The sequence below is a fragment of the Lissotriton helveticus genome, chromosome 1_1 (genome assembly GCF_964261635.1).
Source record: "Lissotriton helveticus chromosome 1_1, aLisHel1.1, whole genome shotgun sequence".
In the NCBI taxonomy this organism is placed as follows: Eukaryota; Metazoa; Chordata; class Amphibia; order Caudata; family Salamandridae; genus Lissotriton; species Lissotriton helveticus.
In genome coordinates, this window is record NC_136057.1 from 1695041472 (window position 1) to 1695055603 (window position 14132).

The following is a 14132-nucleotide window of genomic DNA, read 5'->3' on the forward strand; positions in this document are numbered from 1 at the left end:
CATCAGGATTCAAGCAAGCCGGGCCGACGAGGCTGAAATGCCAGAAACCGGTCCCCGGTAGCTTGTATCCTTTCTGGTGAAGAATTGGCTTGGTAGTTTGGTCTGCCCTGTTCCCATGATGCACTGGGCCAGGGACAGACTAATTTGCATATAGCCAGGTTCTGAGCTGGGATGGGGCAGTGAGCTAAATAACGGTGATGGATCAAGCCCTGATCTTTGGACTGGGTAAGAGTGGTCTGCTTAATTCAGACACTCCGTTCATCACCACCCCCTTTTCTGAATCGTTTTTGGCCACTATAGGTGTGGCAGGGTATACTCAGACATGAGTCCCTTGCTCACTGCTCCATCAGGATTCAAGCAAGCCGGGCCTGAAATGCCAGAAACCGGTCCCCGGTAGCTTGTATCCTTTCTGGTGAAGAATTGGCTTGGTAGTTTGGTCTGCCCTGTTCCCATGATGCACTGGGCCAGGGACAGACTAATTTGCATATAGCCAGGTTCTGAGCTGGGATGGGGCAGTGAGCTAAATAACGGTGATGGATCAAGCCCTGATCTTTGGACTGGGTAAGAGTGGTCTGCTTAATTCAGACACTCCGTTCATCACCACCCCCTTTTCTGAATCGTTTTTGGCCACTATAGGTGTGGCAGGGTATACTCAGACATGAGTCCCTTGCTCACTGCTCCATCAGGATTCAAGCAAGCCGGGCCGACGAGGCTGAAATGCCAGAAACCGGTCCCCGGTAGCTTGTATCCTTTCTGGTGAAGAATTGGCTTGGTAGTTTGGTCTGCCCTGTTCCCATGATGCACTGGGCCAGGGGCAGACTAATTTGCATATAGCCAGGTTCTGAGCTGGGATGGGGCAGTGAGCTAAATAACGGTGATGGATCAAGCCCTGATCTTTGGACTGGGTAAGAGTGGTCTGCTTAATTCAGACACTCCGTTCATCACCACCCCCTTTTCTGAATCGTTTTTGGCCACTATAGGTGTGGCAGGGTATACTCAGACATGAGTCCCTTGCTCACTGCTCCATCAGGATTCAAGCAAGCCGGGCCGACGAGGCTGAAATGCCAGAAACCGGTCCCCGGTAGCTTGTATCCTTTCTGGTGAAGAATTGGCTTGGTAGTTTGGTCTGCCCTGTTCCCATGATGCACTGGGCCAGGGACAGACTAATTTGCATATAGCCAGGTTCTGAGCTGGGATGGGGCAGTGAGCTAAATAACGGTGATGGATCAAGCCCTGATCTTTGGACTGGGTAAGAGTGGTCTGCTTAATTCAGACACTCCGTTCATCACCACCCCCTTTTCTGAATCGTTTTTGGCCACTATAGGTGTGGCAGGGTATACTCAGACATGAGTCCCTTGCTCACTGCTCCATCAGGATTCAAGCAAGCCGGGCCGACGAGGCTGAAATGCCAGAAACCGGTCCCCGGTAGCTTGTATCCTTTCTGGTGAAGAATTGGCTTGGTAGTTTGGTCTGACCTGTTCCCATGATGCACTGGGCCAGGGACAGACTAATTTGCATATAGCCAGGTTCTGAGCTGGGATGGGGCAGTGAGCTAAATAACGGTGATGGATCAAGCCCTGATCTTTGGACTGGGTAAGAGTGGTCTGCTTAATTCAGACACTCCGTTCATCACCACCCCCTTTTCTGAATCGTTTTTGGCCACTATAGGTGTGGCAGGGTATACTCAGACATGAGTCCCTTGCTCACTGCTCCATCAGGATTCAAGCAAGCCGGGCCGACGAGGCTGAAATGCCAGAAACCGGTCCCCGGTAGCTTGTATCCTTTCTGGTGAAGAATTGGCTTGGTAGTTTGGTCTGACCTGTTCCCATGATGCACTGGGCCAGGGACAGACTAATTTGCATATAGCCAGGTTCTGAGCTGGGATGGGGCAGTGAGCTAAATAACGGTGATGGATCAAGCCCTGATCTTTGGACTGGGTAAGAGTGGTCTGCTTAATTCAGACACTCCGTTCATCACCACCCCCTTTTCTGAATCGTTTTTGGCCACTATAGGTGTGGCAGGGTATACTCAGACATGAGTCCCTTGCTCACTGCTCCATCAGTATTCAAGCAAGCCGGGCCGACGAGGCTGAAATGCCAGAAACCGGTCACCGGTAGCTTGTATCCTTTCTGGTGAAGAATTGGCTTGGTAGTTTGGTCTGCCCTGTTCCCATGATGCACTGGGCCAGGGACAGACTAATTTGCATATAGCCAGGTTCTGAGCTGGGATGGGGCAGTGAGCTAAATAACGGTGATGGATCAAGCCCTGATCTTTGGACTGGGTAAGAGTGGTCTGCTTAATTCAGACACTCCGTTCATCACCACCCCCTTTTCTGAATCGTTTTTGGCCACTATAGGTGTGGCAGGGTATACTCAGACATGAGTCCCTTGCTCACTGCTCCATCAGGATTCAAGCAAGCCGGGCCGACGAGGCTGAAATGCCAGAAACCGGTCACCGGTAGCTTGTATCCTTTCTGGTGAAGAATTGGCTTGGTAGTTTGGTCTGCCCTGTTCCCATGATGCACTGGGCCAGGGACAGACTAATTTGCATATAGCCAGGTTCTGAGCTGGGATAGGGCAGTGAGCTAAATAACGGTGATGGATCAAGCCCTGATCTTTGGACTGGGTAAGAGTGGTCTGCTTAATTCAGACACTCCGTTCATCACCACCCCCTTTTCTGGTACCCAAAAGCTTACAGATAGGTAACAGCCAGGCCCGCCGTGGGGCAGCATAGACGTCACAAACCCAGAAAATATGTGACATTGTCTCATTATTGGCAGTGCATCCTGGGCACCCAGCTGGGGTATGTGGTGACCATTTCAAGGTGAAAGATCTTACAGGGAGGGACCCCACCCTGAACTGGAAGTACAATTTGCAATCCATAGGTTTCGTGATTGCATCCCAATATAATTCCATCCTAGGGACCAGTTTGTGGTCCATAAAGCGGCTAGTAAGGGAAGAAGACTCATGTTGCCTTGAATTATTCAGTGAAAACAATTCCCAATACTTAGCCTTTAACAAAGATTTAGATGGAAAAATGGAGTTTGCAGGATCGGTCCACAATACAGTCAGTCCTAACTCCCCTAAAAGAAGTCGGACTGCCCTGAGCCATTTAATTTGATGTAATGTATCTGACTTAATGATATCTAGGAAACCCTGGGCATAGCCAACAAGTTCAGGAGTGGTCCACAATCTCCTCCAATAAAGGAGGGTACGCAATTTGGCTATAGCTGCAATGGGTTTCTTACCTAGATCTAACATCAATGGACACATAGGAGAGCTCTGGGGAAGTCTGGTTATATTTCTTAGAAACCTGTTCTCTGCTGAGGTAAGAGCTACAAGGTTCTCACACAGCCCCACATCTCTGAACCATACAATGCTGAACTAACAGCCTTCAGATTATAGATTTCAAGAACGGGACTGATAGGCTTGGAAAGGGTGCGATTGTACTCCTGACAGAGCGCTCCAGATATCTGTCTGAGTTTGAGACAGGCTATGTCGATTTGCTGGCCCCACTTCATACTACCTTGGAAGTTAACTCCCAGATAGGTGAACTCATTGACTATTTCAAGAGAGCCCTCTTTCATTGCAAATCCTCTCGTGTTTACCTTGCGTGCATTAAACGTCATTAACTTAGTTTTTGACACGTTGACCTCCAATCCCCTGTCACAGCAGAAATCCTCAAAAATTTGAAGAGCTTTCTTTAGTTCGCTCGGGGTCTTAGAAAGAATCAGCGTGTCATCGACTAACATCAGGATGGGTACCTTTTTACCAGCAAGTATGGGGGCATTGGTCGAAATTCTGCTCATACAATCAGCAATTCCATTAATATAAAGCGTATCTCATTAATCTCTCTATCTCACATCTTCTTCCCTACTGCACTTTTCTCTACCCCACAATTCTCTCTCCACCTAACCTCTCAATTTAGCTCACCAATTGTTCATTATCTCACCTCACCATCTCCCCTTTCTCTCATTCGGACTCCGTTCACTTCTTTTGCCCCTTAAATAGCTTTAGCTTACAGCTGTTTTGTGTGTCCATTTTTCCGAAAGTTTAACTTATACTTTTTAGCATCATGAGGGCTTTAATGAAAAGGGGCAATAAATTCAAATATGTTCCAAACAGGAGGCCCCAAAATAGATATTGCCGTGGGCCCCATAAATCCTTAGGATGTCACAGCAGTCATACACTGGAAACCTAAACATAGCAAGTACAACAATCATTTCTTCACCTTTGGCTGCATATGCTTCCATGTTCTGCACAAAGAAGAACAGAGCCAACCGACAACACTCGCTGGTCCAACATGTGACCACAGACATCTGTAAAAAAAAAGACTGAATGGAAGCACCATCTTACAGAAATAACCATGCGATGGAGACTTGCACGTGGTGTATTCTTGTGACTAAATAAACAAAGTGGAATCCACTCAAGGTGATGGTGATCCCTAAAGTGATGGGGAGACACACAGTGTTGTTTAAATGCCCCTCACACACCAACAGGCCCCTTGGTGTCATGCTTCATCATCGGGGCCTTCGCACCCCTCTACGGGATGCGGCGTGCTACGACTCGCGGGTACGCAGGAGCACTTTGAAGTGAACTATGTGTGGGGGTGTGTGTGTATATAACCAAGGTGTGAGTGAGGTGAGGTGAAAAAAGTGAAGAGTTAAAAAATACCTGGCACGTGGGAGAAAACAGGATTTTATTAATCCCCGGCTGGTATTGTTAAAAAGCCGCGTTGAGGGAAGGCAGGCGAATGGCCAGTGCAGTAACCGTCTTTCTGAGCAGGAAGGAGGGATCCCCAATATACGCTTAGGCTCATGAGGTTTTACATTTTAGAACTCTAAGTTCTCTCGCCAACTGGGCGCAACGACATTCACTAACACTAAATAACATTGTTAGGAATATTACACATTGTGGTAATTTAGCATTTTTTTTTTTTTTTTTAATGAAACACTTTTACATTCTGCATGTGAGTAAGGGGAGGGTAAGTGCATAACCCTTGTCCTGAAGAAGGAGGCTGTGACCTCCGAAACATGTTGACACTTTCACAGTGGTTTTCGATACCTTAACTCGTATCTACTTAACCACGCTCTGCACTTCTTTTTAACAATACCAGCCGGGGATTAATAAAATCCTGTTTTCTCCCACGTGCCAGGTATTTTTTAACTCTTCACTTTTTTCACCTCACCTCACTCACACCTTGGTTATATACACACACACCCCCACACATAGTTCACTTCAAAGTGCTCCTGCGTACCCGCGAGTCGTAGCACGCCGCATCCCGTAGAGGGGTGCGAAGGCCCCGATGATGAAGCATGACACCAAGGGGCCTGTTGGTGTGTGAGGGGCATTTAAACAACACTGTGTGTCTCCCCATCACTTTAGGGATCACCATCACCTTGAGTGGATTCCACTTTGTTTATTTATACGTATAGGGAGACTGAATCCACTGACTCTCTCTCTCCCCCCTTCTGTTACAATTTTTTGTATTCTTGTGACTGCCACTCATCAGGCTAGGCTGCTTGTGTGGACTCTATACTTGAGATAGTTTATCTTGTAGTACACCCAAAAATACCTACAAGAAAACACTACAGCGATCACTTTACACTAGGGCAATATCCATCACAGCTCTCAGTTCCGCCCATAATGATGCATCTTCTCAAAGAAATTTTAGAGACAGCACCTGAAAGCGTTCGATTGTTGCCAATGCTCACGGGAAACAGAGTCTGTAAGATGGTTACAGGGCAGGCCCTCCAGGCTCTGGGGGTTGCTGGCTGCTGGACTCGCCGGGGTTCTTGCCCTAGGCAGGTGGTAGATGGTACATGACGGTAGGGCTGTGGTCAAAGCAGTTGCTGCCCTCTTCTTCTTCCTGTGTCAGCACGGCTCTTCGGTCCTTCTTCTTTCTTCCTCGAATCTGAGAAGGCAAGGTTTAGGGTTGTCCCTAAATACTACATTTAGGGGTGTTAAAGGGGTATGCAGGTCAGGACTAATGGGTCCCTTCCTTGGGGTTGGTACACTTCCTATTATGCCACCCTCCAGTGAGAGGGGGCATGAGCCTCTGCCAAATTAGCTGAGTCCCCCCATCTTCAAGATGGAGGGGACTGAGATATCTGTTTCACCTCACCTCCCTCACCTGAGGGGTGGGGTTGGCAAAGGTAGGCACACCTCTCGTCCTAGCTTGGTTTTCCCGCTGATTCTCATGCCCAAATTGGGGGCCAGAACCCTTGGGAGCCAGTTGATCTGGGGAGCAAAAGGCAGGGCGCATCTTCTAAAGGTGGCAGGCCTTTGAAAATTCCCCTTTTGTGGACCCTGCCCATCCTGGGGGAGAAGGTGTGACACCTCTGCCCAGGATGGGCTTTGTTTCTGGACCCAGAGAGTGGAAGTTCTCTACCCTGGGGTCCAAAAACCTGTCTAGTGGTGGCAAATGGCAGGCAGCCATTCAGGAACCACACCTGGGCTAGTTGATTTTCAGGGGGCATCTCTAAGAGGCCCTCTGAGTGCATTCACATTAAATCCCACACTGACATCAGTGTGAGATTAATGTGCTGAGAGGTTTGCTACCAAACTTTCCAGTTTTTAGTAAAGCCATTATAGAGCTGTGGAGTTCGTGATGACCAACTCCCAGACCACATACTCTTTATGGCTTTACTACACTTACAATGTCTAAGAATGGGCTTAGACAGAGCAGAGTGGCCCCTATCAACCTGTGGCACCTCTGAGACCCTGCAATACGCAAGGCCCTAATATCGGTGACAGATCACTATTTCCAAGAAAATGAGGGCACGGTTCACTCCTCCCAGACATGGGAAGCATTTAAAACATTGATCCAAGGGCAGGCGCTCTCCCTAATTGCGGGTAAGCGAAAAGATAGAATGAAAGACCTGGTGGAGGTTGAGAGCGCAGTCCTCAGCCTAGAAAGGGAACTGGAGGTGGGGGTGACACCGGAAAAGGCAAACGCCTCGCAGCTTAAAAGAGACGAATATAAGGTGATAGCCACAGAGAGGGCCAAAACTTTTGCGAGGGAATCTGCGAGCAGAGTGTATGACCTGGGTGATAAAGCCGGGAAACTCCTGGCGTGGTTGGACAAAAAGGAGATGGCATCTAGACTGGTGCCGGAAATAATCAATAAAGACGTTCAGTCCCTCACAGATCCAAAAGCTAACACCTTTGCAGCCCATTATTGTTGCATATAAGACACATACACCCAACACTCGGAAGAAGATTCCCAATCACTACTCAGAGATATTGCCCTCCCCCTCCTACCGCCTGAGCAGCGAGAACTCTTGGATAGTGACTTCACAAATGATGAAATTGCGGCAGCGATTTGGTGCCTTCAGGTGGGCAAGGCATCAGGCCCTAGCGGCCTACCAATTTAACTGTACAAACTTGCACCGGATAAACTGGCCCCTCGACTGAGGGCTGTGTTTTCAGAGAGCAGGGAGTGCGGGGAGCTGCAGCTAGATCAGCGTATTGCCACGATTGTAACGATCCACAAAGAGGGCAAGCTCAGAACTTAATGTACATCATATAAACCCATTTCCCTCCTGAACGCAGAGCCCACAATTTTTGCTAAACTGCTGGCCAACCGACTGGTCAAAGTGATCGGCGACCTGGTGCACCCAGACCAGTCGGGCTTCATGCCCCACCGGAACACAGCCTTGAACCTCCGGAGGTTGCATGGAGTAATGGGGAGGTTAGACACTTTACGAGAACCAGCAATCGAGGCCTCGCTAGATGCCACAATGGCATTCAACACCATAGAATGGCCCTACCTGTTCGCAGTACTGATGAAGATGGGATTCGGGACGGGATTTACCCGGTGGATCAGGCTTCTCTATACCAAACCCTTGGCACAGGTCGTGGTGAACAATAGAAAATCTACGCTCTTTGAGTTGGGGCGTGGCACTAGACAGGGGTGTCCCCTTTCCTCTCTTCTTTTTGCCCTAGGCTTGAACCTCTGGCAGCATAAAGCCAGAGAGATCCGGTCATAAATGGATTGAGGTGGGCTCCGTCATGCGGACGATATCCTATTGTTTCTAGCCGCCCCCAAGAAGTCGTAGATTGTGATATTGGATATATTCACAATTTTCTGGAGCTTCTCTGGCAACTCCATTTATTGGAGCAAATCCCTTCTATAAGTACTGAATGGGGACCGCCCGCTATCTCAAGAGGCTGCCAACTCCAAGTCACCACGGAATGCTTTAAATATCTAGGTATATACGTGATGTCTGACCCCCAGCTCCAGTATGATCGTAACTTAATTCCGCCCCTACAATGATTGAAACAAGATGCTGCAGCGTGGAGGGCGCTTCCTCTCACACTATTGGGACGAGCAGCACTCTTCAAGATGATGTCTCTGCCTCGCTTTCAGTATGTACTACAGAATTTCCCAGATCCGATACCTGCCAGCTACTTCAAAGAAATCAAGGGCATGCAGAGGGATCTGTTAAGGGATGGGAAGCCTAGGATAGCACTCCACAAACTTACCCTTAGCTGGTACGATGGTGGTATCAGTCTCCCCGACCTCAGAAAATACTATTGGGCGGCACATCTCACGGCTATCAATCACTGTACATACCGAAGACTATATGACCCGGGCTATGCAATGGACCGATGGCTGCTCCCGGGGGGAAATTACTACAGAGCCCTGTACTCCAGACCAAAGCGTTTCGCCCTGAATGGGCCGACGAAGCATTCAGTGCAGGTCTGGCACACCACCACCAAGAGTCTGGGTTGGGAACGGAAACTGACGGCACGCCGCTCTGGGACTCCGAAATCCTAGGTGATCTTTGGCAGCCAAAGGGATTCGACAAGTGGGACCTTATCGGGATCTCAACCATTAGGGATTTTTGGGTTAAGGGGGAGGTGGTGTCCTTTTCTTATTTATAACAGAAATATGAGCTAGCAAACACAGAACATTTTCGATATCTCCAGATCCGCCATGCATTGCAGAGGCACATACCCTTAGGCTCCTCACTCCCAGATTATACTCCTCTCCAGGACAGACTGCTTGACAGCTACCTGCCAGTTAAAACGATATCCCTCACCTATAAAAAGCTAATCAATAACCTAGCTGAACCCCTACAGGGACTCAGCGCAAATTGGGAGAGGGACGGTTTCGAGCTAGATGATGAGGAGTGGCAGGAGGCCTCATCCTCCCCGTAGGAAGTGGCTATATCGGCCAGGTTGAGACTTGTCCAACTTAAAATTCTCCACAAAGTGTATGTCACTGGGCCCTGTCTGGTCCGAATGGGGAGGGATGAGGGGGAGTGAATGCAGACGTCAGTGAGGATCTGAAGGAACATTCATGCATATAATATGGGAGTGTCATCTAATTCAGAGATACGGGCGTCAAATCTACACAGTTATGAGCAAAGTAATGAGGCTAGACATATGCCGTGAGGCGAAGAGATGTTTATTGAACGTGTGGGAACCTACGGATGTGAGGATGGGCAGGACCTGGGTGACATTGGGGCTAATGGTGGCGAAAAGAAATATAGCTCAACAATGGGGTGCCACCCAGCCCCCTACCCTCACAACTGGTAGAAAAACATGAACTGGTGCATGTTCAGGGAAAAGACTGTCTATGTTGCAAGGGGGTGCCCGAAGAAGTGGCCGTTAATTTGAGGGGCTGGAACACATACTGTGGGGAGACTTATACTTCGCCTCGTAGCATTGACCTAGATGACCAGGCCACACCTTGATTCGTTAAAACCGTGCCCTAGAAATATACTTGATTGCAATTCTAACTTACCAAATGTAATTGTTCAAACTTCTCCTAAGTATAATGTGTAAGTATGCCTTGTGCATCTGTGCTGATTTTTGTTTGTTTTTCATTATTAAAAAGAAATATAAAAAAAAAGAATGGGCTTAGACACTGTACTGGTACAGGGCTCATGCCACTGTACCTTCATCTTAGGGTTAATGCACCCAACTAGAGGAGTGACGTACCTAGGCCTCAGGCAGCGGGTTGCAGGCACGGCACACAGGAATGTGTGCCATGTCGAGTCTTCACTTTTCTCTGCACCAAAACATGCAGCCTCCAATAGCAGTGTGTGGATATTTAGGTACAGGGCCTCTAAGGGTGGCACAATAGTTGCTGCAGCCCTTAGAGGCCTTCCCTGGTCAGAGTTTTATTATTTTTATCATTTACCTGCTTCACCATTCAAATCATGACCCTAGTGCCTACAGGGTAACTGCACTTGTGACTGCTTGTTTAGTAGTAAAATATAGCAATAAGGAAAGGGAGTGGGGAGATACCGGCCAGAGCTGGTTTTGAGTTGGGGGTAGTAGTAAAATATAGCATTAATAGGTATTTAGTGGGTTTCATAGACATTTTGACCCCTGTGCCACTGCACCTGCTGCACCATTCAAATCATGACCCTAGTGCCTGAAAGGTAAAAGCACTTGTGACTTCTTGTTTCATAGTAAAATATAGCAATAATCAGTGCTCATTGGGTTTCCTAGACCTTTTAGCTCCTGGGCCACTGCACCTACTGAACCATTCAAATCATTGTCAGCAAAGGTAATTGCACTTATGACAGATGAACTGCAAATTGGTTGAATTCCTCCGCATACACGATCAGGCAATGAAGTCAATGAGTCAACAAGAGGGTCCATCCATAGAAGGTCTAAAGCCAGCAGTAACTGAACTGTATGAACAACCATCCAGAGGACGACACCCTAAGCAGGCAGCAAATGGACATGACCAGCCCGGACGTAGAAACCTTTATTAACTATAATGATTTTTTTGCCGGAAAAGAAGCAACTAACCTTTGCTACCTGTTAATTGCCGGTTTACTCCTGTCCACCACAAACTTAACAGTGGATTATAGGTTCTGGCACCATGTCACAGAATTTTTAGACGATCTACTGCCAACACAAGATTTTAAACTTGTGTAATATTTATTGGTGATACTTTGGATTGATGAATTGATTTTAATACTTTTTTGTCATAAACAGTAAAAAAATGTTTAGGTTTTAATTAACTAAACAATAAACTTTATATTACATTACACTTTTTTATTGTAAAATCCAGTAATATATGTGTTCTGAAAAAGGCACCGTCGCAGTTAAACATTAACGCATTTATAAGAAGTGCCTATAAACTCCTCCAACTCTCCAAAACGAGTTGCCACAGATGTAATAAATAAAGCATATGTTTTACCCACCAAATTGAAAATCAAGCTTTTCTAAATTGTGTTACAATGTGGCTGGCTCTTCCCTTTGAAAATATTTTATCCTGTTCTTGACAGTTAATGGCCCATAAACAGTGTAAATTGCCCAAGATCGCCATATGTTAGGCTGACACTTAAACTGAAATGCGGTTTTGTACTTTGCTTCTAAAAAGGCTGTTTCACAAATTAAATGGACTTACCAAAATAGAGACATTTTGCAAAAAATGTGTTAAATATGAAAAAACAATTCCAAAAATGTATTTTATTTTCATGCAGAACTGTTTAATCTTAGTACTACTAGTAGTACTAGTACATCAGACTAAATCAGCGTGGACCGCAAATGCCCTCCTGAACTTTGTATGCAGCCCCCCATTGAAAAAGGGCAAGCATTTAATTATAAGTTAATTGACGTGAAAAAAAGCAAGTAACTTGCACATCAGACTAAATCCGTCACGTATTTTTTAAGTAATAGTTTTCAAACATAATTTCAGAAACGTTCATGCTTCCACCCACCCTGACAATGCCAATAGTAGACTTCATGCACCGCAAATGCTTTGTGCAGCTGAAGAATAAGATATCTTTAGCGATAGCGATGTCTAAAATAAAATGTAAAAAAGGGCACAAGCAAGCTCCATGGAGAAAGTATGCTGCCTTCCTCTTTCCTGTAAACGCTTTAATTTTGAAGTCAGACAAAAGCAAAATAAACACCAGGTTCCCTCGAACACACAGCTTGACATTTGGCCTTCGGTTTTTTAATGCCCAGCACATGTGACGAGACAAGAACAAGATATACATGCCTGTTTATTAAAGAAAATTAGTTTGTGAAAGAACACTGTAAACACGGCTTTGGCATGGGGAGGTACGAACTCGAGCAGTATAGCATAAAGCAAATAAAGCCTGCAAATGGAAAGCCAGAACACGGGAGTTACAACCCGCAAAGCCAATGGTAAGCAATGGGCAGAATGCATTCCCAGGTCAACTTTCTGAAACTCCCCAAGATATCTTTCGCATACCACATAGCTGCTCTGTCTGGCAGGCTGCGACCTAAAAACCTAATAACCTAACATTAAAATAGTGAACTTTAACATGAATGCATGCTTGGCTTGCACTACTTACGTGAAAGCCTTAAACCATCCTTTGGCTTCGGAGGAATATCTTCTTCATCCCCGCTGCCATCTAACAAATCAAAGCTGTTCGTTCTCCTGAGCGAGTATAATGATAGCGGATCCATTGGGTTCTCATCTTCCTGTAAGAATACAACACTGTTTGTATTATTTTCCTAGCAGACTCCAATGCATGCAATTTCTAGTAAACCTCCTCCCTCTTAGCTAACGGTCCAACGGTGATACCATTGCAAACACCATTATCATCAAAACTATTAACTAAAAACATAAGCCCAGAGTGATTCGCGACACATTAGTTCTGCTAGGGGCAATTCCAAGTTGCCATCAAAGAAAAAAGCTACTTACTTGCAACAGTGGTTTTAATAGACCAATCATGGTTAGTGTATGAGTGCCATTGGAAACAAAACTCAAATGCTCAAAAAACCAACACATGTTTTGTCTATCAGGCCTATCAACACAAAACGTGGCACAGTGCATCACACAATGTTGGCACCCTTCATCCGGTAAAGAACTGACATCACACAGAGAAAAGAAGGTCACATCATCAAACTACTGAGAGTAAATATCCTGCTCATTTGCGGAGGCTCTAAAGTTTTATAAAATCTCTTATGGGTTTTTCATCCTCCCCAGGGCAGAGAATGTGAGCGAGTAAATGAGACTCTTGAGCTACATTGGGTCCTAAGGCACGCTTTCCCCATAACTTGGACCCTTAATTGACTAATAACGGCTTTTCAGCCAGAGACTGGTACTAAGCAAAGCCCAATCCAAATGGCCCGGACTTTGTTTAACTTTAGAGTTTGTGACAGACTGAACAAGCATTGGCGTAGCCAATAGGTCTCGCCTTTGGGACCTTATAAGTGTTTAGTTATCCAGCACAATATCCTTGGGTGCAACTACATCAACTGTTGTGTTGCATGGCTCAACACTTATAAGGTCCCAAAGGCGAGACCTATTGGCTATGCCAATGCTTGTTATGTATGGGAATCAGTTCTGCTTCTCCCCAAGGATTCCGATACGGAGATGCCGTTAGCTATGGCGTTTGCAAGGATTAAAATGTATCATGCTCTGTTATCCCTGTCCTGCAGAAATAGATCTGCAGGATACTGTCTGGGCCTGGGCTCTTCTACTTGGGACTGCATCTAAAGTTGCTAGCACACCTGCTTGCCTAAATGCAATATCTGTCGGATTGAAAAGTGAATACGAGGATCCGACTCATCTGTACCAGAGTATAGGAATTCAAAATGATCCACCCATGTTTCAGGAGCAATAAAGTTATGAGGAGAAGATGAATTGTAGCATAATGGGTGGCAAGCACGAGGGCCGGATGCTGTATTCACAGCAACTTTAGAGCTTAGTTTCTCCTCAATGAAAACTTTAGAAATTAAAAACAAAATATTAAAAATTTGGTTAATTTTTCTATGCACTACACTGCAACTGGGACGTCGAACTATGAACTACTTAATGAAAATGACAAAAAAGGTAATACATTTTTTATTGGAAACGCCAGGGATTGCGGTTTTATAAACGGTGCACCATGGCTTTGTCATGCGGCTTCAATATTAAGAATGGTCCATTTATAATTGAAGTGATTCAAGTGTAAACGCACAACTGTTCGTCTTCTGAAGAGGCTGCACGGGCCCTCTGCAAGAATGTAGAGCAAGTGCTGCTAAAACTGACAGGAACAGGCTATCGTTCTTAAACTGTAAATCGTCTTCAATTTTCCTATCATCCTTATGTTTCTTCCAGGGGTGTGAATGTCAGGGGTAGTAAGCGATATATAAATACAATTACAAATCCCTTACTCTGTTCCAAAAACACCAGGCAATAACACA

The 14132-nt window shown here is 46.0% G+C and overlaps 1 protein-coding gene across 3 annotated transcripts in view; it reads right to left on the bottom strand.

The window, feature by feature from the left end:
• The window catches only part of ARHGAP9 (Rho GTPase activating protein 9), a 744735-nt gene that overhangs the window by 260176 nt on the left and 470427 nt on the right, over positions 1-14132 (bottom strand). For all 3 annotated transcript variants that reach the window (XM_078688987.1, XM_078688988.1, XM_078688989.1), the window contains one exon: positions 12293-12422. In XM_078688987.1, the coding sequence (XP_078545113.1) occupies positions 12293-12422 (130 nt within the window). The remainder of the gene's footprint in view (positions 1-12292; positions 12423-14132) is intronic.